General features: G+C 43.0%; 1 protein-coding gene across 4 annotated transcripts in view; it reads left to right on the top strand.

The window, feature by feature from the left end:
• LOC122553559 (kinesin-like protein KIF28) overlaps positions 1 to 18,241 on the top strand; it is a 103,916-nt gene extending 85,675 nt beyond the window's left edge. For 3 of the 4 annotated variants that reach the window (XM_087989824.1, XM_087989823.1, XM_043697544.2), the window contains exon 24: positions 17,994 to 18,241. In XM_087989824.1, the coding sequence (XP_087845950.1) occupies positions 17,994 to 18,161 (168 nt within the window). In that variant the 3' untranslated portion in view covers positions 18,162 to 18,241. The remainder of the gene's footprint in view (positions 1 to 17,993) is intronic. The other variant, XM_087989825.1, reaches the window with a different exon arrangement.
• The last annotated feature ends 6,701 nt before the right edge of the window (positions 18,242 to 24,942 follow it).

Genomic DNA, 24,942 nt, shown 5'->3' with positions numbered 1-24,942 from the left:
AAGAATAAATGATATCTTATAGAAAGAAATAAAATTATGAAGGAAATAGATAAGATAGAAGCAGGGAGGTTATTTCCACTGGTAGGTAAAACTAGAACTAGTGAGCAAAGCCTCAAAATGAGGGGGGAGCAGATTTTGAACTGAGTTGAGAAGGAACTTCTTCACCCAGACGGTTGTGAATCTGTGGAATTCCCTGCCCAGTGAAGCAGCTGAGGCTACCTCATTGAATGTTTTTAAGGCAAAGATAAATAGATTTTTGAACAGTAAAGGAATTAAAGGTTATGATGAGCGGGTGGATGAGTGTTTTTTTGTGCGAAGTGGCTTAGCAACAGCATTGCAGTGAAAGGTGTGAGTGGAGCTGAGTCCACAAAAACATCAGCCATGATCTTGTTAAATGGCAGAGCAGGCTCATTGGGCCAGATGGCCCACTCCTGCTCCTATTTCTTGTGTTCTCATGGAGCACACTGACACCTTTCATTACAATGCTGTTGCTAAGTCACTTTGCACACAGGACACACATCCATCTCATTTATTGGAATAGGGTGCATCTTGGGCTCCGAGCTTGCTTTCTGAGCACCCATTCATTTTGTCCGTACTTGAGTGATTTTCCTTGCGTTGCTGGTTCTTACATTGCTGACTCATCCAGAATTCACAACTCAACATCAAGAATCTAATTTTGCTGTTCTCATTATATTTCTCCAATTGATTCGCTGTTGCTCATCATTCAGTGACTGAGAAAGCTCTGCCCATCTGCTGAGGTCTAACAAGTGACAAAGGGTTAACATATCTTACTAACTTTTTTATATCCTTCTGCAGTATTTATAAAGCCAAGGATCCCATATGTTTTAACAATTTTATCAACTTTTCTGCCACCTTCAAAGATTTATGTCTGTGAATCGTGAGCTGTTTCTGAACTCACGTTGAAATTTTGTCATTTAGTTCATATTGCCTCATAATCTTTCCTTCCAAAATATATCTGTTCACACTTCTATGCATTAAATGTCACATGCCTGCCCATATCACTGCTCTGTCTATGGCCATTTGAAGGCTGATAATATTTTCCTCACTACATGCTACCTTTCCAAGCATTCTGTCATTTCAAACGAAATGAACTGATATATAAGCAGAAAATGTAATGGAATTCTGGAAGAATTTATTGCACTCAAGTGAAAGATTTTGAAAGTGTCATTGTAAGTTCATCATGCATGAGATATTAGAGCTGTCTCATGATAGGAATTAATTTGGAATTCACATTTTTTTTATATCAAATCTTGGATGTGAAATCAGCTGGCAATCAATTTTGGACTATTGCTTGTTAAATCTGCAGTAAGTATGGCATAGCCATTAATCTTTTGCATGAATATTCAAGTATAAAGAATATGAAGCATTCTTAATGTCTTCACTACCACCTCAAAACCTGATGCACAACAGAGAAAGTATGAGCCACGATATACAATGACAGATACCTTAGAATAGTTAAGGTAATGACTAGAGTCATAGAGTCATAGAGATGTACAACACGGAAACAGACCCGTCAGTCCAACCGATCCATGCTGAACCAGATATCCCAACCCAATCTAGTCCCACCTGCCAGCACCCAGCCCATATCCCTCCAAACCCTTCCTATTCATATACCCATCCAAATGCCTTTTAAATGTTGCAATTGTACCAGCCTCCACCACATCCTCTGGCAGCTCATTCCATTAACGTATTACTCTCTGCGTGAAAAAGTTGCCCCTTAGGTCTCTTTTATATCTTTCCCCTCTCACCCTAAACCTATGCCCTCTAGTTCTGGACTCCCTAACCCCAGGGAAAAGACTTTGTCTATTTATCCTATCCATGTCCCTCATAATTTTGTAAACCTCTATAAGGTCACCCCTCAGCCTCCGACTCTCCAGGGAATACAGCCCCAGCCTGTTCAGCCTTTCCATGAAGCTCAAATCCTCCAACCATGGCAACATCCTTGTAAATCTTTCTAAACCCTTTCAAGTTTCACAATATCTTTCCGATAGGAAAGAGACCAGAATTGCATGCAATATTCCAACAGTGGCCTAACCAATGTCCTGTACAGCCGCAACATGACCTCCCAACTCCTGTACTCAATACTCTGACCAATAAAGGAAAGCATACCAAACACCTTATTCACTATCCTATCTACCTTAGTCTTCAGACGTATAGTTTGATATGGTCTTACTCATCACTGCTTGTAATCACTTCCTTTTTTCCATTGTTCTAAATTTTGTTCAGCCCAGGAGACTGAATGCTTGGTCTTGCCCTCTGGCTGGCCCCCCAGATATCCAATGGATCATCAACTGTACACATCAGGCAATTGTGATCTGTACACATGTACAGTCAATTTCATTTAAAAGTTGACCCCCTACTTTTGACTAAAAAATCCTTAGGTTTTTATAATGTCTCATGCTAGTATTAGGAGCACTGAATGAAGGCAACAGTCCAGGGATTACTTTTCACAAAGAATAACCTTTATTGTCAGGTGCATTCGTATGCGTGCACTGAAAAGTTTGTAATGTCACTACTTTGGTGCCATCTTAGGTACAAGGTACCTTTGTGTTTGTTACATTGGGGTTATATTATAGACTCCCTAATAGTCAGAGGGAAATTGAGAAGCAGATTTGTAAGGAGATCTTGGTAATCTGTAAGAATAATAGGGTGGTCATGATAGGGGATTTTAACTTTCCAAACATCGACTAGGACTGCCATAGTGTTAAGGATTTTGATGGACAGCAGTTTGTTAAGTGTGTACAAGAAAATTTTCTGATTCAGTATGTGGATGTACCTACTAGAGAAGGTGCAAAACTTGACCTACTCTTGGGAAATAAAGCAGGGCAGGTGACTGAGGTGTCAGTGGGGGAGCACTTTGTTGCCAGTGACCATAATTTCATTAGTTTTAAAATAGTGATGGAAAAGGATAGACCAGATCTAAAAGTTAAAGTTCATTGGAGGAAGGCCAATTTTGATGGCATTAGGCAAGAACTTTCAAAACCTGATTGGGCGCCGGTAAAGGTATGGCTGGAAAATGGGAAGCCTTCAGAAATGAGATAACGAGAGTCAAGAGAAAGTATATTCCTGTTAGGGTGAAAGGAAAGGCTGGTAGGTATAGGGAATGCTGGATGACTAAAGAAATTGAGGGTTTGGTTAAGAAAAGAAGGAAGCATATGTAAGGTATAGACAGGATAGATCGAGTGAATCCTTAGCAGAGTATAAAAGAAGTAGGAGAATACTTAAGAGGGAAATCAGGAGGGCAAAAAGGGGACATGAGATAGCTTTGGCAAATAGAGTTAAGGAGAATCCAAAGGGTTTTTACAAATACATTAAGGACAAAAGGGTAACTAGGGAGGGGATAGGGCTCCTCAAAGATCAACAAGGCAGTCTTTGTGTGGAGCCACAGGAGATGGGACAGATACTAAATGAGTATTTTGCATCAGTGATTCCTGTGGAAAAAGACATGGAACATATAGAATGTAGGGAAATAGATGGTGACATCTTGAAAAATGTCCATATTACAGAGGAGTAAGTGCTGGATGTCTTGAAATGCATAAAAGTGGATAAATCCTCAGGACCTGATCAGTTTTACCCTAGAACTCTGTGGGAAGCTAGGGAAGTGATTGCTGGCCTCTTACTGAGATATTTGTATCATCGATAGTCACAGGTGAGGTGCCAGAAGACCGAAGATTGGCTAATGTGGTGTCATTGTTTAAGAAAAGTGGTAAGGACAAGCCAGGGAACTATAGACCAGTGAGCCTGACGTCAGTGTTGGGCAAGTTGTTGGAGGGAATCCTGAAGGACAGGATGTATATATATTTGGAAAGGCAAGGACTGATTTGGGATAGTCAACATGGCTTTATGCATGGGAAATCATGTCTCACAAACTTGATTGAGTTTTCTGAAGAAGTAACAAGGAGGATTGATGAGGGCAGAGCGGTAGATGTGATCTGTATGGACTTCAGTAAGGTTCCCCATGGGACACTGGTGAGCAAGATTAGATTTTATGGAATACAGGGAGAACTAGCCATTTGGATACAGAACTGGCTCAAAGGTAGAAGACAGAGGGTGGTGGTGGAGGGTTGTTTTTCAGACTGGAGGCCTGTGACCAGTGGAATGCCATAAGGATCGGTGCTGCGTCCACTACTTTTTGTCATTTATATAAATGATTTGGATGCGAGCATAAGAGGTACAGTTAGTAAGTTTGCAGATGACAGCAAAATTGGACATGTTGTGGACAGCGAAGAAGGTTACCTCAGATTACAACACCTTCAACATATTGTCTAGCTATCACCATTGTTAACAGCTAACCCGAGAATGCAACTTTAAAAAAAAGGGTTTTGTGATTTACACATGAAAGAAGTGAAACTATCATTGTATTCTAACAGATGAAAGGCTTAACAGACAATCAATTTTTTCAATGTATAATTTCAGTTACATCACACTGCAAATTTTTTGCTATGAATTCTGTGTTACGATCGAGCCCTCCACAATCACCTGATGAAGGAGCATCGCTCCGAAAGCTAGTGTGCTTCCAATTAAACCTGTTGGACTATAACCTGATGTTGTGTGATTTTTAACTCAGATTACAATGGGATCTTGATCAGATGGGCCAATAGGCAGAGGAGTGGCAGATGGAGTTTAATATAGATAAATGTGAGGTGCTGCATTTTGGGAAAGCAAATCTTAGCAGGATTTATACACTTAATGGTAAGGTCCGAGAGAGTGTTGCTGAACAAAGAGACCTTGGAGTGCAGGTTCATAGCTCCTTGAATGTGGAGTCACAGGTAAATAGGATAGTGAAGAAGGTTCTGGATTAGTGGTGCTGGAAGAGCACAGCAATTCAGGCAGCATCCGAGGACAGGCAAAATCGACGTTTCGGGCAAAAGCCCTTCATCAGGAATAAAGGCAGAGAGCCTGAAGCATGGAGAGATAAGCTAGAGGAGGGTGGGGGTGGGGAGAGAGTAGCATAGAGTACAATAGGTCAGTGGGGAAGGAGATGAAGGTGATAGGTCAGGGAAGAGAGGGTGGAGTGGATAGGTGGAAAAGGAGCTGGGCAGGTCGGACAAGTCCGGACAAGTCGAGTTGCTGGAGGTTAGAAACTAGGATGAGGTGGGGGAAGGGGAAATGAGGAAACTGTTGAAATCCACATTGATGCCCTGGGGTTGAAGTGTTCCGAGGCGGAAGATGAGGCGTTCTTCCTCCAGGCGTCTGGTGGTGAGGGAGCGGCGGTGGAGGAGGCCCAGCACCTCCATATCCTCGGCAGAGTGGGAGGGGGAGTTGAAATGTTGAGCCACGGGGCGATTTGGTTGATTGATGCGGGTGTCTCGGAGATGTTCCCTAAAGCGCTCTGCTAGGAGGCGCCCAGTCTCCCCAATGTAGAGGAGACCGCATCGGGAGCAACGGATACAATAGATGATATTAGTGGATGTGCAGGTAAAACTTTGATGGATGTGGAAGTCTCCTTTAGGGCCTTGGATGGAGGTGAGGGAGGAGGTGTGGGCACAGGTTTTACAGTTCCTGTGGTGGCAGGGGAAAGTGCCAGGATGGGAGGGTGGGTCGTAGGGGGGCGTGGACCTGACCAGGTAGTCATGGAGGGAACGGTCTTTGCGGAAGGCGGAGAGGGGTGGGGAGGGAAATATATCCCTGGTGGTGGGGTCTGTTTGGAGGTGGCGGAAATGTCGGCGGATGATTTGGTTTATGCGAAGGTTGGTAGGGTGGAAGGTGAGCACCAGGGGCGTTCTGTCCTTGTTGCGGTTGGAGGGGTTGGGTCTGAGGGCGGAGGTGCGGGATGTGGATGAGATGCGTTGGAGGGCATCTTTAACCACGTGGGAAGGGAAATTGCGGTCTCTAAAGAAGGAGGCCATCTGGTGTGTTCTATGGTGGAACCGCTCCTCCTGGGAGCAGATACGGCGGAGGCGGAGGAATTGGGAATAAGGGATGGCATTTTTGCAAGAGGTAGGGTGGGAAGAGGTGTAATCCAGGTAGCTGTGGGAGTCGGTGGGTTTGTAGAAAATGTCAGTGTCAAGTCGGTCGTCACTGATGGAGATGGAGAGGTCCAGGAAGGGGAGGGAGGTGTCAGAGATGGTCCAGGTAAATTTAAGGTCAAGGTGGAATGTGTTGGTGAAGTTGATGAATTGCTCAACCTCCTCGCGGGAGCACGAGGTGGCGCCAATGCAGTCATCAATGTAGCGGAGGAAGAGGTGGGGAGTGGTGCCGGTGTAATTACGGAAGATCAACTGCTCTACGTAGCCAACAAAGAGACAGGCATAGCTGGGGCCCATACGTGTGCCCATGGCTACCCCTTTGGTCTGGAGGAAGTGGGAGGATTCAAAGGAGAAATTGTTAAGGGTGAGGACCAGTTCGGCCAAACGAATGAGAGTGTCGGTGGAGGGGTACTGTTGGGAACGTCTAGAGAGGAAAAAACGGAGGGCTTAGTGAAGAAGGTGTTTGGTATGTTTTCCTTTATTGGTCTGAGACTTGAGTACAGGAGTTGGGAGATCATGTTGCGTCTGTGCGGGATATTGGTTAGGCCACTGTTGAAGTATTGCATGCAAAACTGGTCTCTTTCCTATTGGAAAGATGTTGTGGAACTTGAAAGGGTTCAGACAAGATTTACAAGGATGTTTCCGTGGTTGGAGAATATGAGCTATAGGAAGAGGTTGAATAGGCTAGGGCTGTTTTCCCTGGAGCATCGGAGGCTGAGGGGTGACCCTATAGAGGTTTATAAAATCATGAGGGGCATAGATAGGATAAATAGACAAGTTTTTTTCCGTGGGGTGGGGGAGTCCAGAACTAGAGGGCATCGGTTTAGGGTGAGAGTGGTAAGATATACAAGAGACCGAAGAGGCAACTTTTTCACGCAGAGAGTGGTACGTGTATGGAATGAGCTGCCAGAGGAAGTGATGGAGGCTAGTACAATTGTAAGGATAAATAGACAAAGTCTTTTCCCTGGGGTGGGGGAGTCCAGAACTCAAGGTCATAGGTTTAGGGTGAGAGTGGAAAGGTATAAAAGAGACCTAAGGGGCAACTTCTTCATGCAGAGGGTGGTATGTCTATGGAAGTGGTGGAGGCTATTACAATTGCAACATTTAAAAGGCATCTGGATGAGTATGTGAATAGGAAGGGTTTGGAGGGATATGGGCCAGGTACTGGTAGGTGGGACTAGATTGGGTTGGGATATCTGGTTGGCATGGACGAGTTGGACTGAAGGGTCTGTTTCCATGCTGTACATCTCTATGTCTCTATGACTCTATAAACAAAAAACATTAGCATAGCAATATAAAGTTTTTAAAATTACTCAAATTACTTAAAGTTCAGAAAAGGAATAAAAGTATTATAAGTAAAGGAAGTATCTTTAAAAAGTACTCAAATTGTAGACTTTTTGCTGAGTCCATGCCCGCTGGGCTGCAGAATTCCAGGCCTTGCTGCCTCTATGTGCTGGCCTCTGGCCCGCGACATGCCTCCGCGACCATGATCCAGGACCCGCCTCCGGGACTCATCTCCCAGGCCAGCCTGGACTCAGGCTTTCTCCCTCCCGCTGCGTGCTCCGGCCCACAACTCACCTCCAGGACACACCTCCGGGCCTCACCTCCAGGACCCCTCTCCTAGGCCAGCCTGGACTCAGGCTTCCTCCCGCTGCGTGCTCTGGCCCACGGCTCACCTCTGGGACCCGCCTCCGGGACTCGTCTCTCAGGCAGACCTGGATTCAGACTGCCTCCCACTCCAGGCTCTGGCCTATGACTCACCTCCAGGACTTGCCTCCAGCACAGCATGGTCTCCGGGTTGGATTTAGACCCGTCTCCATTTGCTCTGAGTAAGTTTATAAAGTTAAAATTATGAATGGGATGGAGAAGCAAAACTGCAGAAAGGTGAAGAGAAGAAGAAAGAGAAAGGAAAAGGAACTAGCAAAGCACAGGAGCACTGACTGGAGCATCCTATTCTGCCGCCATCTTGAGACCATCTTTTCATTCATAATTGCTCTTTTCTTATTTAAGCCACCTGAAATAGACAGCCTGGAATAGCAATTCCCTGCTGGCTTCTGAACCACTGAGATTTTTCTGAATCTTACTTTTTCTTGGCTAAATGCCAGTGACATCTAGTTTTTTGGAGGGTTTTCACTTCAAGGCCAGACGAGATTTCTCACTGTATCTTACCACACTCACCCTATTCACTATTTGTCCCTCCCTTACAGAATTCCTTTCATCTGATTCTAACCAAATCTCACCAAAACCTGTTCCTAGAACAACTTGCCACTGAGCAGATATTAGTGAAAAGACCAGCATCCCTTGCAACCACGCCATCTTTAAAGAGCTACCATGCACCCGGACAAGAGTTGATGTTGTGGTTACTTCCAACAATTATCTGCAGCATACTCTCGTGCAAGTTAACAATCATTTACAGAGCCAAATTTAAGGAGAGTCCGTCCTAGATTAGCCAGGCCAAAACTCTACTGAATACAAAAACACAATTTTTAAAAAATTTCCCCTATCTGCTTTACTACTCAAATTCTAATCTTGTCTTTGCATATTCATATGAAAAGCAGATTCTCCAGTTCCAGGTACAATCTTTACTAACACGCTCAGGACTTTTTTATCCTATCCCAGCCTGGCTCCATCACTGCAACTGTTTGCTTCACCCTTACCTGTTTATCATCATCCCCACCTTAGGTTTCCTAACCAGTTCATCTTTTGTCATTCCCAATGTCTTTCTGGAGAATTCTGTTGATCTCCTTCTTTATGGTGTACAAGGTATGGCTGGAGAATTCTGCTCCTTTGCTTTAACTGTGAACATATTGTGAGAGACGATTTCGGTACAAATAGTTAAGATGTGCATGACCTCAGAGTCTAAGGGGAATAGAGCCGTGGGGGTAGGGTAAAACATGCTTCTCTATAATAAAGGACGAGACATCTGCTGCTACAGAGTAGAAAAACAAGTCCTTGATTGATAAGACCACTAACTCTGACAGAGAAGAATAAGTCCTTGACTGATAAGACTACAGGGTAGAAAAACAACTCGGGAAACTGTTGCAGACTTTGTGAGAATGTGAACCTCGTGACTCTTTAGAGCTATAGAGGGGAGGGACTTGTACTGTATTTAATCAGACACATTGTTAGCCTGGCGCGCCTTTTTTTTTAAGGGTGCCCAACTCTGCAGACTTGTTAATAAAACTTTGTTTTCCTGAATTTGTCTAGAGCGATTATTGAGAAGCGATTTTCGTTTCTAACACATATAAATCCCGATTTAACTCTTATAACTGACAACCCAAGTAATTGTCCATCACCAGCAATGTAGTAACACAGAAGCCACAAAGCCTTGCTGCTCACAGAACAAAGCTGGCCTGACTGCTACTCACTCACATATGCAACCCTATTCTTTCAGCCTAGTCACTGTTTAACACCAGGCCACCCCGTTTACCTGTCCTTAACCACATCCGTGTCTAAACACCACTACTCTATCTCAAATGTCCACTGAAGGGGTACAGCTTGTTATTATCCAATAGGGAAGCAAGGTAGACAAGCAGGAGGCTGGAAGAGCACAGCAAGCTGGGCAACATCAGTTGAAGTAGTCAACGTTTCTGGTGTAACCCTTCTTCATACAAAATGTTGATTTTTCCACCTCCTGACGCTGCCTGGCTTGCTGTGTTCTTCCAGCCTTCTGCTTGTCTACCTTGGATTCCAGCATCTGGAGCTTTTCTTCTCTCAAACCAATAGGGGAGCAGGCAAGCAATCGGATAAATCCTAACAGCCAGCAAAAGCGAACACAAACAAAATGAATAGAGACTTGATCCATTGTCCCTATCCATTATCTTTCAAGCTCCCTGACTAAATGACAGATGATTCTCCTGACTGCTCTGAGGGCCCGACAAGACTGTCTGTTACCCACTCTCTAGACTGTCTGTTACCCACTCTCTGGACTGTAATCAGACATAACCCCCTGACTGTGACTGGCCTGAGTGGATGATAGACAGTGACCAAACCCCTGAATGATGTGGGTGTGGGACTTGAAGATACCAGCACTCCTTGACTGACTGGAGCCCCACTATCCCTCCCACCCTTGATTTGACTGAGGACTTGTCCCCAACTATTTTCTGACATGGCCATTTAGATGAATAAACATGCAGTGTGTGGCACATGTCTCTGATGTCCACCCCAGAGAGATCCCTATTGATGAGCAGCCTGTCTATGTGTCTGGATAAGAGAGCAGTCAATATGGCTGTGCCATTTCACTGATCCTTTACGTTCTGGCTGAAGCACCAACACACCAACAGTAACACTGAGTGACCGCACATTAAGAAAGCAAGTGAGCAGCTCTGAAATACAGTCCCATTCTCCGGCCCTATCTCTGTAACCTTCTAAATTCATCACTTTCAAATATACATCTAGCTCCCATTTGAAACTTGATTGGAATCTGCCTCCACCATTCTCCCAAGCAGTACAGTGTACAACCTGAAGATTCACCTCATATCACTCCTAGCTTTCTTGCTGACAATCTTGAAATTGTGAACCCTAGTTACTGACATACCAACGAGCAGAAGCAGAATATCATTCTTCAGCCTGTCAAAATTGGTCATTATTTTGAGCACCTTATTAAGGTCACATCTTAATCTTCTCTGCTCCAAGGAGAAAAGCAAATTTTCTCTATTTTTTCCTTGTATTTAAATCTCTCATTCCTGGTATAATCCTAGTAAATCTCCTCTGCACTTTCTTCAGAGCTCTAGCACCCTTCCTTAAGTAAGGTGCCCGGAACAGAACACAATTTGTCAAATACTTGTTTTACACTCTATGCTTCTTTAGCACTCTGCAAGTGGATTGGAGAGGTGCCATGAGGATCTTGAAGAGTTGGCAAATGTGGATGCCAATGTCCCTGGGTGAGGGCTGGTGTTTATGGATCATATTTGGTGCTGAGCAAGATGGAGGCTGACCGCAGCCAGTGTTAAGCTGAATTCGCTAGGTCCCCATTCTGTTTTCCGTGCGACGATTTATCAAAATTGCATTCGGTAAGATAAGAAGTTGTGCAAATCAAAGGTATTTAACAAGCAATAATCCTCTTTGAGTAGCAGCTCACTGCTGCCTTCTGGGATACTCACCTCAATTCCTTGCAGATGTATAAAAAATGTATCTAGTTGCTTCGAATATCAAGATAAGCCTCATTGGATTTCTCATGCGATTCTGCTACAAATCTCAGCATTGCCCGTGTTATTCAGGCATCTGTAAGATTCTATGGAGTAATTCCCAAGAACTGCCATGTAATTCACCCCTTCAGTAATATTACTAGTGTCCGGCTCAACTCCTTACTGTTTGTCTAAAGGTTTGGTCACATAGATTTGAAACTTTCATAAGAATATATGGCATTCAGTTTGCCTGCAATCAACAAAAAAAAAACATGCCTTTTGTGCAAATTTCACAGGGAGCGTGATATTCCCACTTCTATGTTTTCATCCCCACCCAGTTAAGCCGGTCTGAGAAATTCACAACTTGAAGCAGAGATAGTACATTGTGCCTCAAAGATGAGTTTATCTTTTCATACAAGATTGAGGATATTTTGAAGAGCCCAGACAGTGATGTCCCACTAAACAAGCAACAAAAGCTAATGACAGCTGTGACAGAGGAAGCAGTTCTGATTTATTCCTTTCTGGAATTTGGGCATCGATGGCAGAGTCAGCCATTGCTGACCATCCCTAATTGGCAGACTGAAGATGCACTGAATGGATAAATCTGGACACTTGCTTCACCCAGGATATACAGAATGGTAATGGTTCCTGCACCATGCACAACACAGTGCAAATGTGAAGGTTGTAGATCTGGGCTGAAGAAAGTGCTAAGTGCTTTGCCTCTTCAGAAGATTAGGAAGAGCATGAGGATGAGGAGATGGAGTGATATGTTGAAGTAACTATGTCTGGTGAGGTAATCTGAGGCAATTACAAGTAACAATGCATATTGCTGCCTGAGATGACCTGATTAAGGCATGTGTTGCATATGAGTCTGAAAGATCATAAGTAGATTGAAATACTGAGGAGTGCCTGAAATATAACCTTGATTATGTTTATGGGCTCATGGGTAGAACAGCTTCAGATTTGCAAGGAGTAAGAGTTAACATATGATCATCCTCAAAGTTCCCATTACAACGTGTATCATATCAATGTAATGTGCAACTAGTTGCTTACAGGCAATAAATTATATTTTGTTAACTATAAGGGATTCTCCTAGATAGACCAGGAAGTAGTTTGCCTCTATCATATTAGACAAAGTAGGCTCTGTAATTTTCAACACTTAGAGGGGCTGCAATCTTTACAATGTGCGGAGGTCAATACAACATGGTGTGTTGGCATGTCCATTCAACATGGTAAGCATTTGCATGAATATAATTTGACTGCTTGTTCAAGGTGGTGAGCAACAGTGTGGATTTCATTTGCTCACACTACATGGTGAATGGTGATATGAAACCTTCGCACTCAGCTTTAAGTCACCTGCTTATACAGAGCAGCTGATGGCAGGGAAGACCAGAAGGTTTTGGAATCCTTCAAAAGAAACCCTTGTAGCCTTGTGAAGAATGTTCCAACAATGGTAAAGCATTTCAGAGCTAATAGGAGACGTGCTGCAACAAGAAAGTTGGCAACCTTTGGAAAATGAGTATTAGGAATATTGAAATGGATTCATTCTAGAAGTCTAGAAGCAGCATAGATCAATCCTAAGGGAAAATCAACCATGGCACAGGAGATTATCAGAATCCCTTTATTTACTAAAGTACAAAACTATAAACAACATACATGATAAACCAATACAATGGGTAGGATAGCTACCAGGCATTAGAAGTCCTCATCAGTGTGGTGAAATAAAGAAACCTCACAGGCACAGACTGTACCCAGTAATTAAAAGCAAATCTTTATCTGTCATAAAATGTGCAAATTTGTGACACAATTTTTGAAAAGCAAGATATCACCCAGTTATCCATACAAAAAATTACTGAGGGAGAGCAACAGAAGAAAAGGCTGAAGTTTTCCTTGGGCAGCCAGATTTTACATTTCTGTAAGCTTGATATTTATGTCAATGGTCATATCATATATTGCACATTAGACACCTAGATGAAACACATGAATTAGAATTAACAAGGTAATCGGTTACTCAGCTATCATGACACACTTATCAGCTTTAGCGTCTGATATCAAATCTACATGAATAAGTGTTATAAACCATGTGATATGGTATGCTACCAGTTGATTGTTTCTTACTCCCATAGCTAGGCATAATGAGATTGGCCATCTCCTGCACTTTCTCTTCTGTGGTCATCAAAGTGGAGGTGGCTGAAGGGCTACCTTTGGTTTTCTGTTCCTCCTGGTGGTCTCTGCGCTTGTCACATGCAAAAAGAGAAGGAAGAAATGTCTGAGCGTGAGAAATTGATGATTTGGGAGGATAGAAGGGCAGCATTTGTGGAGGATCACTGTGAGGGGTGGATGTGACATTGTATTGAGATGAGGCTGAGTGTCACTGATAGTTTGTTAAAGGGGATGTGAGGAAGTACCTACACATAGAAAGGGCAATTACTCCTGAAAGTCTGTTAGCATGAGGAGTGATGTGCAGCTGAAGATTTAAGAAGGAAGAATGAGAGGTAGAGTGTGATGGTTGGGCTAGCGCAAACATTAAGACTGTTGAAGTGCTATGCCTTAAACCTCTTCCACACTATCTGCCAAAGCACTTTCTAACTACAGTCTTTCTCCCAAACTCTTCCATCATTTTCAGCTACACATGTTTATTTTTGGAAACAGGCTTTTTTTTCCTTTGTTTGTGCAGAAGAGAATCTCCCTATCTGTCCTGACAGCCTCTAGTCCAGAGGTACATTGGGGAAGAATGGCACTGCCAAGTCTGTTTCTGTCTTCATTTATGTAGCTTCTGGCTCTATCTCCTGTGCCTCAATCCTGCCCCTCACGTGCTCCCTGTTTGGCTGAAATATATTGCAGTGGGTTCAGTTAAATAAAATGAATTTGAGATGTGTGTCTCTGTAATAATTATGAACCAGTCCCCTTCCTGGACCTCTCCATCTCCATTAGTGACGACCGACTTGACACTGACATTTTTTACAAACCCACCGACTCCCACAGCTACCTGGATTACACCTCTTCCCACCCTATCTCTTGCAAAAATGCCACCCCGTATTCCCAGGAGGACCAGTTCCACCACAGAACACACCAGATGGCCTTCTTCTTTAGAGACCGCAATTTCCCTTCCCACGTGGTTAAAGATGCCCTCCAACGCATCTCGTCCACATCCCGCACCTCCGCCCTCAGACCCCACCCCTCCAACCGTAACAAGGACAGAACGTCCCTGGTGCTCACCTTCCACCCTACAAACCTTCGCATAAACCAAATCTTCCGCCAACATTTCCGCCACCTCCAAAAAGATCCCACCACCAGGGATATATTTCCCTCCCCACCCCTTTCCGCCTTCCGCAAAGACCATTCCCTCCATGACTACCTGGTCAGGTCCACGCCCCCCTACGACCCACCCTCCCATCCTGGCACTTTCCCCTGCCACCGCAGGAACTGTAAAACCTGTGCCCACACCTCCTCCCTCACCTCTATCCAAGGCCCTAAAGGAGCCTTCCATATCCATCAAAATTTTACCTGCACATCCACTAACATCATTTATTGTATCCGTTGCTCCCGATGCGGTCTCCTCTACATTGGGGAGACTGGGCGTCTCCTAGCAGAGCGCTTTAGGGAACATCTCCGAGACACCCGCACCAATCAACCAAACCGCCCTGTGGCCCAACATTTCAACTCCCCCTCCCACTCTGCCGAGGACATGGAGGTCCTGGGCCTCCTTCACCGCCGCTCCCTCACCACCAGACGCCTGGAGGAAGAACGCCTCATCTTCCGCCTCGGAACACTTCAACCCCAGGGCATCAGTGTGGACTTCAACAGCTTCCTCATTTCCCCTTCCCCCACCTCATCTTAGTTTCAAACTTCCAGCTCCGCACTGTCCCCTTGACTTGTCCGGACTTGTCCGACCTGCCCAGCTCCTTTTCCACCTATCCACTCCACCCTCTCCTCCCTGACCTATCACCTTCATCTCCTCCCCCCACTCACCTATTGTACTCTATGCTACTCTATCCCCACCCCCACCCTCCCCTAGCTTATCTCTCCATGCTTCAGGCTCTCTGCCTTTATTCCTGATGAAGGGCTTTTGCCCGAAATGTCGATTTTGCTGAAGCTTCTCGGATGCTGCCTGAACTGCTGTGCTCTTCCGGCACCATTGATCCAGAACATTTTTAAGTCTTCTACCTACTGTAAGATGCTTAGGTCAATTTATTAAAAAATTGTAATGTTTGTGTTGGTTTTACTTTCTATATTTATTTTCTCTAATGTAAGAATTAATGGCCTTAACTTTAGTGAATGCAGCATGTGTTACCGCACAGAGCCATTGGACAATTTTCTAGGTTGTTGTCTGCTTGAGTCGCAGGTAGTCAGGGTAGTGAAGAAGGCGTAAGGTATGCTTGCCTTTATTGGTCTGTGCACTGCGCATAGGAGGTCATGACATTGGTTAGGCCACTTTTGGAATGCTGCATTTAGTTCTGGTCTCCCTCCTATGGGAAGGATGTCATTAAACCTGAAAGGGTTCAGAAAAGATTTATAAGGATGTTGCCGTGATTGGGGGGTTTCAGCTGTAGGGAGAAGTTGAATAGGCTGGGGCTATTTTCCCTGGAGCATCAAAGGCTGAGGGATGACCTTACAGAACTTTATAAAATCATGAGGGGCATGACAAAGTGACAAGTGCCAAAGTCTTTTCTCCAGGGTAGGGGTGTCCAAACCTAGAGGGCATACGTTTAAGTTGAGAGAGGAAAGATTTAACAGGGACCTAAGGGGCAACTTTTTCATGCAGAGAGTGGTGCATGTATGGAATGAACTGCCAGAGGAAGTGGTGGAGGCTGGTACAATTATGACATTTAAAAGGCAGCTGGATGGGTACATGAATAGGAAGGGTTTAGAGGGATATAGGCCAAACTCTGGCAAATATGACTAGATTATTTTAGCATATCTGGTTGGCATGGATGAGTTGGACCAAAGGGTCTGTTTCCATGCTGTAAATTTCTATAACTCTATCTCAGCTTTGACAGTACTCAAGATGCTAAAATGTATCCAGGTTTATAACAGCACAAAAGGAAAGACTTTAATTTGCTTTCTGTCCTACTCCTGGTAGAATCCACAATTATTTGTTGTTTGCCAAAACTAACCAGACCATTGTACGCACATCAGAAAAATGTCTCAAAATATTTCCATTCAATTCATTCCTGTTACTGAAGTTCAGTTACTGCTGGTACATTGTCAAATGCAGTACTATTTATGTGCATAGCAAGGTCATACAAATAGCATTGGATTTCTACTTTTCACTGTCAGAAATTAATACAAATCCCAATAATCAGGCAGGATAATGATTTTAAATTTTACAATGATGATATTTAATGCCCTAGAGGAAGGACAGACATTAATTCAATTCATTTTGCTGCCAATCACAGCTATGATGAGCCCAGGGACGCTGCACAGAAACTTTTAACTTCTCCAATGTAAATTGAAGGGATCAGTCACACTCAGTAGGTCCTTTGTGCCTCCTGGCAGCATGGCACCTTATTGACAGTCTTGGATTAAACGTTGTGACTATCACCCAACAGTAAAATTATACACACTAGTCACAGGAGATGTTGAAAAGAAATTGTAAAAACAACATTAAAACACTCAAATATAAACAGTCAAAAAGAGATTTTTTTAAAAAAATTAAGACTTTTTGATTAAAACTTCGTATTCCTCTGCTAAGTATTATTCTGAATGTATAATCAAACTATAACAAGAAATTCTGTAAGGCTACAATAGTCTATTTAAGTCTCAACCATTTCTTCATGGCATCCAGTTTCAAAAAGACCTATTCATATAAATTATTTGAATGTGCACATCGGAGGTATAATTAGTAAATTTGTAGATTGGAGGTGTAGTGAACAGCAAAGAAGGTTACCTCAGAATACAACGGGATATTGATCGAATGGGCCAATGGGCTGAGGAGTGGCAGATGGAGTTTAATTTAGATAAATGTGAGGTGCTGCATTTTCGAATTGCTAATCAGAGCAGGACTTATACACTTAATGGTAAGGGTCCTGGGAGTGTTGCTGAACAAAGAGACCTTGGAGTGCAGGTTCATGGTTCCTTGAAAGTGGAGTCACAGGTACACAGGATAGTGAAGGTGGTGTTTGGTATGCTTTTCTTTATTGGTCAGAGTATTGAGTACAGGAGTTGGGAAGTCATGTTGTGGCTGTACAGGACATTGGTTAGGCCACTTTTGGAATATTGCATGCAATTCTGGTCTCCTTCCTATTGGAAGGATATTGTGAAATTTTAGAAAAGATTTACAAGGAGGTTGCCAGGGTTGGAGGATTTGGGCTAAAGGGAGAGGTTGAAAGGCTGGGGCTGTTTTCCCTGGAGCATTGGAGGCTGAGGGGTGACTTATAGAGGTTCACAAAATCATGAGGGGCCTGGAGAGGGTAAATAGACAAGGTCTTTTTCCTGGGATAGGGGAAGTCCAGAACTCGAGAGCGTAGGTTTAGGGTGAGAGGGAAAAGATGTAAAAGAGACCTAAGGGGCAACTTTTTCACCCAGAAGATGGTGCATATAGAATGTGCTTCCAGAGGAAGTGGTGGAGGTTGGTAAAATTACAACATTTAAAAGGCATTTGGATGGGTATATGAATATGAAATGTTTAGAGGGCTGTGGGCCATGTGCTGGAAAATGGGACTAGAATAGATTAGGATATCTTGTCAGCATGGATGATTTGGACCAAAGGGTCTATTTCCATGCTGTCCATATCTATGACTCTAATTCCTTTCCATATTTTACTTGGACTTTGCATCTTCCTTTGGATAATGGTATTTAAATCCCACTTTATATTTAGGTAAGGAACTTTTCATTGGTGCCTCCGAATTAATGTTTCTTTTGTAATGCATTTTAGGATGAAGGACGTATTCTTTGCCTCAGGTATTTTTCAAATGAAAGAAATCAACTGATCGAAGAGCTGGGAGAGGAATTGGAAAGTTGTGTGGGAAAACTGAAGAACGACATTGCAAAAATTATCAAAAGAAAGAAAGAACTTCAGATTGATGCAGTGTCACCACCTTAAAAGAAAATCTTCGAATGGAAGTTGGACTCATATTATTCATGTGGTGTTAACTGTTACCCAATCAAAATAAAGCTGAAAGGTTTTTTTTTAATTTTTGCTTGGCTTTGTTAATGATATTGATGTTATTTTATGACTTCTTGCAATGTTGGTGATGTTGCCGTGATAGCAATAATTGCACTGAGACAATAGGAGTGAATCATTGTATTATATTTCTAGGTTACGTATTGCAGGATTTTGAATCAGGTATGAAAAAAGAATACTCACATTGGGATGATTTATCACTTACTGCTGATGACATTCCTGCTTTCCTATTTGTGTCTTTTTGATGGCCTCAAGAAGTTAAGTATTACTAAAGAAGTAATTATGGTGATTGACTACAATAAACTCTGTTGGTTGTGCTCAAGTGGTGGACATTGGGATAGAGTCCAGTGTTAGGACTGCCAAAAAAGTGGAGTGTGTTCAGTTACTTACTAGGTTAGTCATACTTCTTACTTCCTGTTGCTGCACTCTCAATCTGATTGAGCGTTGAATATTGCACCATGTTCCCAAATTGACAAAGAGGACAAGCTTTGAGTGTCAGTGAATGAGCCATCTATCACAATACTCTGCCTTCCTTTACAAACATGGTGTTGATATGTTTGATCCAATTAAGTAGCTGGCCAGTAACGTTACAGATTATGGCCCATCAATGAAGATGCTATTTAGAAGTATGAGAATATAGGCAGGTGAGAAAAGACTAGACGATGGTGGAGTGTTGGCTTTTTTTCTTCAAGATATCATTGCCTGTTATTTACAATGGTATGTTTTTTGTTTTCTTTGATGCCTGTCAGAATGTTACCTAGATCTTGTTCTTAGCTGCATCGGCTGATTCATTTTCAGAAACATTGAACTGAATTTTACCAGCCATTTGAGAGTTTGAACAGGAAACATAAAATCTGGCAAAATAGCATGGGAAAGCAGCAGGTGAGCTGCCCAATTTCTTGAAGAGAACATGACAGTGTGATGCTTTGAGTGGCTGGTTTGAATGCTGCTGAGAGTTGTAGTCCATCAACTTGCATGAAAGGCATTCAAAGACTGCATTAGACTTAGCATTGGCCTTGTGAGTGTGAGGTAGCAGAAAGATGATGGTGCTATTTATCCTTGCAGAGTGCAGAAGATCATTGACCTCCTTTATACTCTTCTCAGCCTTCTATTTCACTGTGGGGATTTTTACTGACCCATACTGTTATTTCTATTCAGGTGACCTGACTGGTGAGTTGGCCACTTTTTGTGGCAATCCAGGAAGAGGACTGAGCTTCTCTCTAACATCCCATTCACCAGCACTTCCATACCATTCACTGTGAAGCAGTGAGAGAGCTTAGTTTTCTTCCGTTATGTGTGTTTGGACTTTAAAGGCAGTTTGAATGGTAATTCTGGCTTGCAGCATCTGTAGTGGTGTCCAGCTAAGGTTTAAATATGAGGCTTCACCGAGTATTGCTCCAGCGTCTTGCTTCCATAAGTGAAAAGCTGAGAAGCACATGCACACTCGAAATAACTGCTTAAAGCTTATAGTCATATAGTCATGGAAGTTATAATGGAGAACAAATGACAGCAGACCAAGTAAATACATACTTTGGTTTTGTTTTCGAAAAGGAGGACACAAATAACCTCCCAAAAATATTGGGGCACACAAGGTGTAGTGAGAGGAAGGAACTGAAGGAAATCAATGTTAGTAGGAAAATGGTGTGAGGGAAATTGATGGGATTAAAGACCGATAAATCCCCAGGGCCCAATAATTTTCATCCAAGAGTACTTAAGGAAGCAATCCAAGCAATACTGCATGCATTAGTGATCATCTATCAAGATTCTATAGAAGTTCAAACACTTCTCATGGACTGGAAGATTGCTAATGTAACCCCAGTATTAAAAAAAACTAGGAAGAGAGAAAACAGGGAATTGTGTACTTGCTTGACATTGGTAGTGGGAAAAGTGTTAGAGTCCATTATAAAAGATTTAATAGAGAGCTCTTGGAAAACAAACTCAGACAAAGTCAGCATGGATTTATGAAAGGGAAATCATGTTTGACAAATCTACTGAACTTTTCAAATGTGAAACCTGTAGAATGAATAAGGTGGAGCCATGGGATTTGGTTTACTTGGACTTTCAAAAGGTTTTTAATAAGGCCTCTCATAAGCGATTAGCATGTCCAATTAAAATGCATGGGACTGGAGTAGCGTTTGTTCTCTTTATTCTTTGGCTACGTGGACCAATGGGGTCCATGTACAGCAGCGACTTCCAGAAGTCAGTGCCCATGATTGGTGTGTCGATGTAATCCCCATGAGCGGAACCTTGGAGAGACTGTACACATAGCTAGGATTTAGATCAGAGTGGTGCTAGAAAAGCACAGCAGGTCAGGCAACATCACAGCTACACAGTTTAGAGGAAATGTTGATTGTAGAGTTGTGTATTGTTGTGTATTGGCATGGATATAAAATTGATTGACAGACAGTAAACAAAAGGTAGGAATAAATTGTTTTTTTCTGAGCGGCAGAATAGTGGGACAATTTCAGTGAGTGGACAAATGCCTGACAGATTAAGTATAATATGAATAACTGTCAAGTTATTCACTTTGGTAGATTTTTGTGTAAATGGTGATAGATTCAGAAAGGGGGAGGTGCAACGAGACCTGGATGTGCTTGTATATCCGTCCCTGCAAGTAAGCAAGCAGGTGCAGTAGCAGTGAAGAAGGCAAATGTTATTTTCTGTCTGTGTGGAGTTTGCATGGTCTCCCTGTATCTGTGTGGGTATCCATCCAAAGTCCAAAGATGTACAAGTTATCTGTATTGGCAATGCTAAATTGCCTAGTAGTGTCAAGGAATGTGCAGATTAGGTGGATTAACCATGGTAAATGCAGAGTTACGTGCCTGGGTCTGGTGGGATGCTCTTCAGTGAGATGGTGCTGTCGCAATGGGTCAAATGGCCTCTTTCTGCACTGTAAGGATTCCGTGATTCATGGAGAAAGTGAGGTCTGCAGACGCTGGAGATCAAAGCTGAAACTTTATTGCTGGAACAGCACAGCAGGTCAGGCAGCATCTAGGGAACAGAAGATTCGACGTTTCGGGCACATGCCCTTCTTCAGGAATGAGCAGAGAGTGTTCAGCAGGAGAAGATAAAAGGTAGGGAGGAGGGACTTGGAGGAGGGGCGTTGGAAATGTGATAGGTGGAAAGAGGTCAAGGTGAGGGTGATAGGTCGGAGTAGGGTGGAGGCGGAGAGGTCAAGAAGAAGACTGCAGGTCAGGAAGGCGGTGCCGGGCTGGAGGGATTCGGCTGAGACAAGGTGGGGGGAGCGGGGATGAAGAAACTGGTGAAGTCCAAGTTCATCCCCTGTGGTTGGAGGGTTCCCAGTCGGAAGATAAGACGCTCCTCCTCCGACCGTCGCGTTGTTGTGGTTTGGCGGTGGATGAGTCCAATGACCTGCATATCCTCGGTGGAGTGGGAGGGGGAGTTGAAATGCTGTGCTACAGGGTGATTGGGTTGGTTCGTCCGGGTGGCCCAGAGGTGCTCTCTGAATCGCTCCACAAGTAGGCGGCCTGTCTCCCCAATATAGAGGAGGCCACACCGGCTGCAGCGGATGCAGTAGATAATGTGGGTGGAGGTGCAGGTGAATCTGTGGCGGATATGGAAGTTTCCTTTGGGGCCTTGGAGAGAAGTGAGGGGGGAGGTGTGGGCGCAAGTGTTGCACCTCCTGCGGTTGCAAGGGAAGGTGCCGGGAGTGGAGGTTGGGTTGGTGGGGGGTAAACCACAACAACGCGACGGTCGGAGGAGGAGCGTCTTATCTTCCGACTGGGAACCCTCCAACCACAGGGGATGAACTTGGACTTCACCAGTTTCTTCATCCCCCCTCCCCCCACCTTGTCTCAGCTGAATCCCTCCAGCCCGGCACTGCCTTCCTGACCTGCAGTCTTCTTCTTGACCTCTCCGCCTCCACCCTACTCCGACCTATCACCCTCACCTTGACCTCTTTCCACCTATCACATTTCCAATGCCCCTCCTCCAAGTCCCTCCTCCCTACCTTTTATCTTCTCCTGCTGAACACTCTCTGCTCATTCCTGAAGAAGGGCATGTGCCCGAAACGTCGAATCTTCTGTTCCCTAGATGCTGCCTGACCTGCTGTGCTGTTCCAGCAATAAAGTTTCAGCTTCCGTGATTCATGGTGAAAGGATTCAAATATAGGAGCAGTGCTGAAACTGTACAGGGCATTGGTGAGAATACATCTACTGTGCAGTTTTGGTCTCCTTATCTGAGGAAGAATGTTCTGGCTTTGGAGGGAGTGTAATGAAGATTTACCATTCCTGGGAATACATATGAAGAGAGGCTAGATTAGTTATGGCTATATTCACAGGACTTTTGGATTTTGAGGGGGATCTCATGCAATCCGATAAAATTTTAACAGTAGTTTAATAGTACTAGATGTAGGAAGACTGTTCCTGGTGACCAGGGAGTCCAGAACCAGGAGTCAAAGTTTAAGGACATGGAGTAGGCCATTTAACACTGAGAAGGTGAGAAATTTCTTCATCCAGAGAGAGGTGAGTCTGTAGAATTCCCTGCTACAGGAAGTGTTTGAGGCCAAAAATATGAATGCTCTCAAGAAGAGGCTGGACATAGTTCTTAGTTCTAAAGGGATAAAAGGTTATAGGGAGAACGCAGGAACAAGTTACTGATTTGGATGATCAGTCATGATCATATGGAATGGTGGCGCAGGCTTGAAAGGCTAATTTACTTACTGCTTTTCGTATTTTCTATGTTTCTAACTCACCCTTGACAACAGCGCAAATGTTGCCATGAAGCTCACTCGCTACCATGCCTTAATTTTAACTGGGAAAGTCTAACTCAATCGGGGTAAAAGGAAGAACTGCAGTCAGCAAGAAGGCAATATGACTGGTCACAAAAGGAGGGCTGCAGTCAAAAAGAAAGGAACCCCAGGGATCAACAAAATCCAACCATAAGTTGAGAACTACAATCAACAGGAGCTGTCAGTCTTGGAGTAATTGTGTAACCGTTTACCTAGAACATAATGTATGTTTGGGCATTGCATTGCTCTAGCACTTTTATTGCTAGGAATGGCTTTGATTTCCACATCCTCTCTGAAAGGAATTGCAAGCAGTCTAAAAGGGACATTGTAGTGTCATTGAACTCTTCCGTAATTTCATTTTTATCTCTCTCTTATTGTTTCCTTTAATATGTATCCTATTCTTGAAATTGAGAGTCTGATTGATTCATTAATTATTTCCCTTATTATTTGCATTTTCAAAACTGAATTGTAAGCCTGAGAATAGGGTTAAGGTTTTCTAAAATGCATATTTTTCAAATGGCACGTAGACTATTAAGTTTGTTAAGGGTCATATCTCACAAATTTTTAATGTAATGGTTTGGTTGTGGAAAATAGAACGTAGCACAATCTTGACAATAAATCCAGACCAACTTTCATTTTTGTGTCCCACGGTTGTCCAATGGTCAAATGTATGATTCATAGAAATATAGAAAAAAAGGAGCAGGAGTTGGCCATTCAGTCCTTCAAGCATGCTCTGCTATTTATTATGATCATGGCTGGTCACCCAGCTCAATAGTTCTGCTTTTCTCCCATATTCCTTTAGTCCCATGTACTTTATTCAAATTCTGCTTGAAATTATATAATGTTTTGACTTCAACTTCTTTCTTGTGCTTTCCATGAGTTCACCACTCTCTGGATGAAGAAATTTCTCCTCATCTCAGTCCTAAATGTTTTAGTCTGAATCTTTGGACTGTGAGCCCTGGTTCTGGACAATCGCGTTATTGGGAATATTCCTGCATCTCCCTGTAATTCTGTCAGTCCAATGAGCATTATATGTTTGCAAACAAGTTGCTACACTTTATAAAATAAAATGATAATTTCTTGTGGAGCACAGAGAATGAAAGGGAAACCTCACCACAGTCACTTTATCTACCTCCAATCAAAATTCCTGTATTTTCTCCAATGACTTGATTAACTATTTACATATCTTGTTCTTGTTTGTTATCCTATGTTCATAAATGGTCTTCAACAACCCAAAGTGCTTTGCATGAGTTATAAAGCAAAATTTCACACTAAACCTCATAAGGTGATGCGATTTGAGTACATAGCCTACAGCTTAGTCAAAGAGATGAGTTTCAAGGAGTGTTTCAAATGAGGAAAAAGAGAAGCAGGGAACCAGATAGGTATAGGGCATGAACTCAAGTACTTAGAATCTTGGCTGCTGAAGGCATGGGCACCAATGATTGAATGATTAATATCAGGGATGCCCAAGAAAAAAGAATTAGAGGACTACAGGTATTTTTTTTTTTGGCTAGAAGAGATTACAGATATATATAGGGGCAAGGGAGATTTGAAAACAAGGATGAAAGTTTTAAAATTGAGGCATTGCTTAACTAGATTCAATATTGGTTAGCAAGCACAGGATGAATAGGAATTGCCATAAGTTAGTACTGTAGATGTTAAACCAAAATTTATTGAGTTAGTTGAAATGAACCTAAATTGAATGAAATGAAGAGAAAACATATGAAGACTGGTGATGCCCTAATGATTAGAAATATCATTGGTTTTACAGTGCTTGTGTGTTTTTATCAAGGAATATGCATCAAGCTCTGTAACACAATAGCAATGCACTGACTGTCACAGTAACTCTGGAAAAACAGAAATTTGTTCAAAACAACATGATAAATCGGAAGTAATAATGTTGACTATGTATCAGTTGAGTTTGTGATGATCATAGAATTGTGCTGAGTA

The sequence above is a fragment of the Chiloscyllium plagiosum genome, unplaced genomic scaffold (assembly GCF_037043375.1).
Source record: "Chiloscyllium plagiosum isolate Xiang-an unplaced genomic scaffold, Cpla_swu_hap1 HiC_scaffold_8, whole genome shotgun sequence".
Lineage (NCBI taxonomy): Eukaryota > Metazoa > Chordata > Chondrichthyes > Orectolobiformes > Hemiscylliidae > Chiloscyllium > Chiloscyllium plagiosum.
Note: the sequence above shows the minus strand (reverse complement) of the source record. Positions and strands in the feature narration are given on the sequence as shown.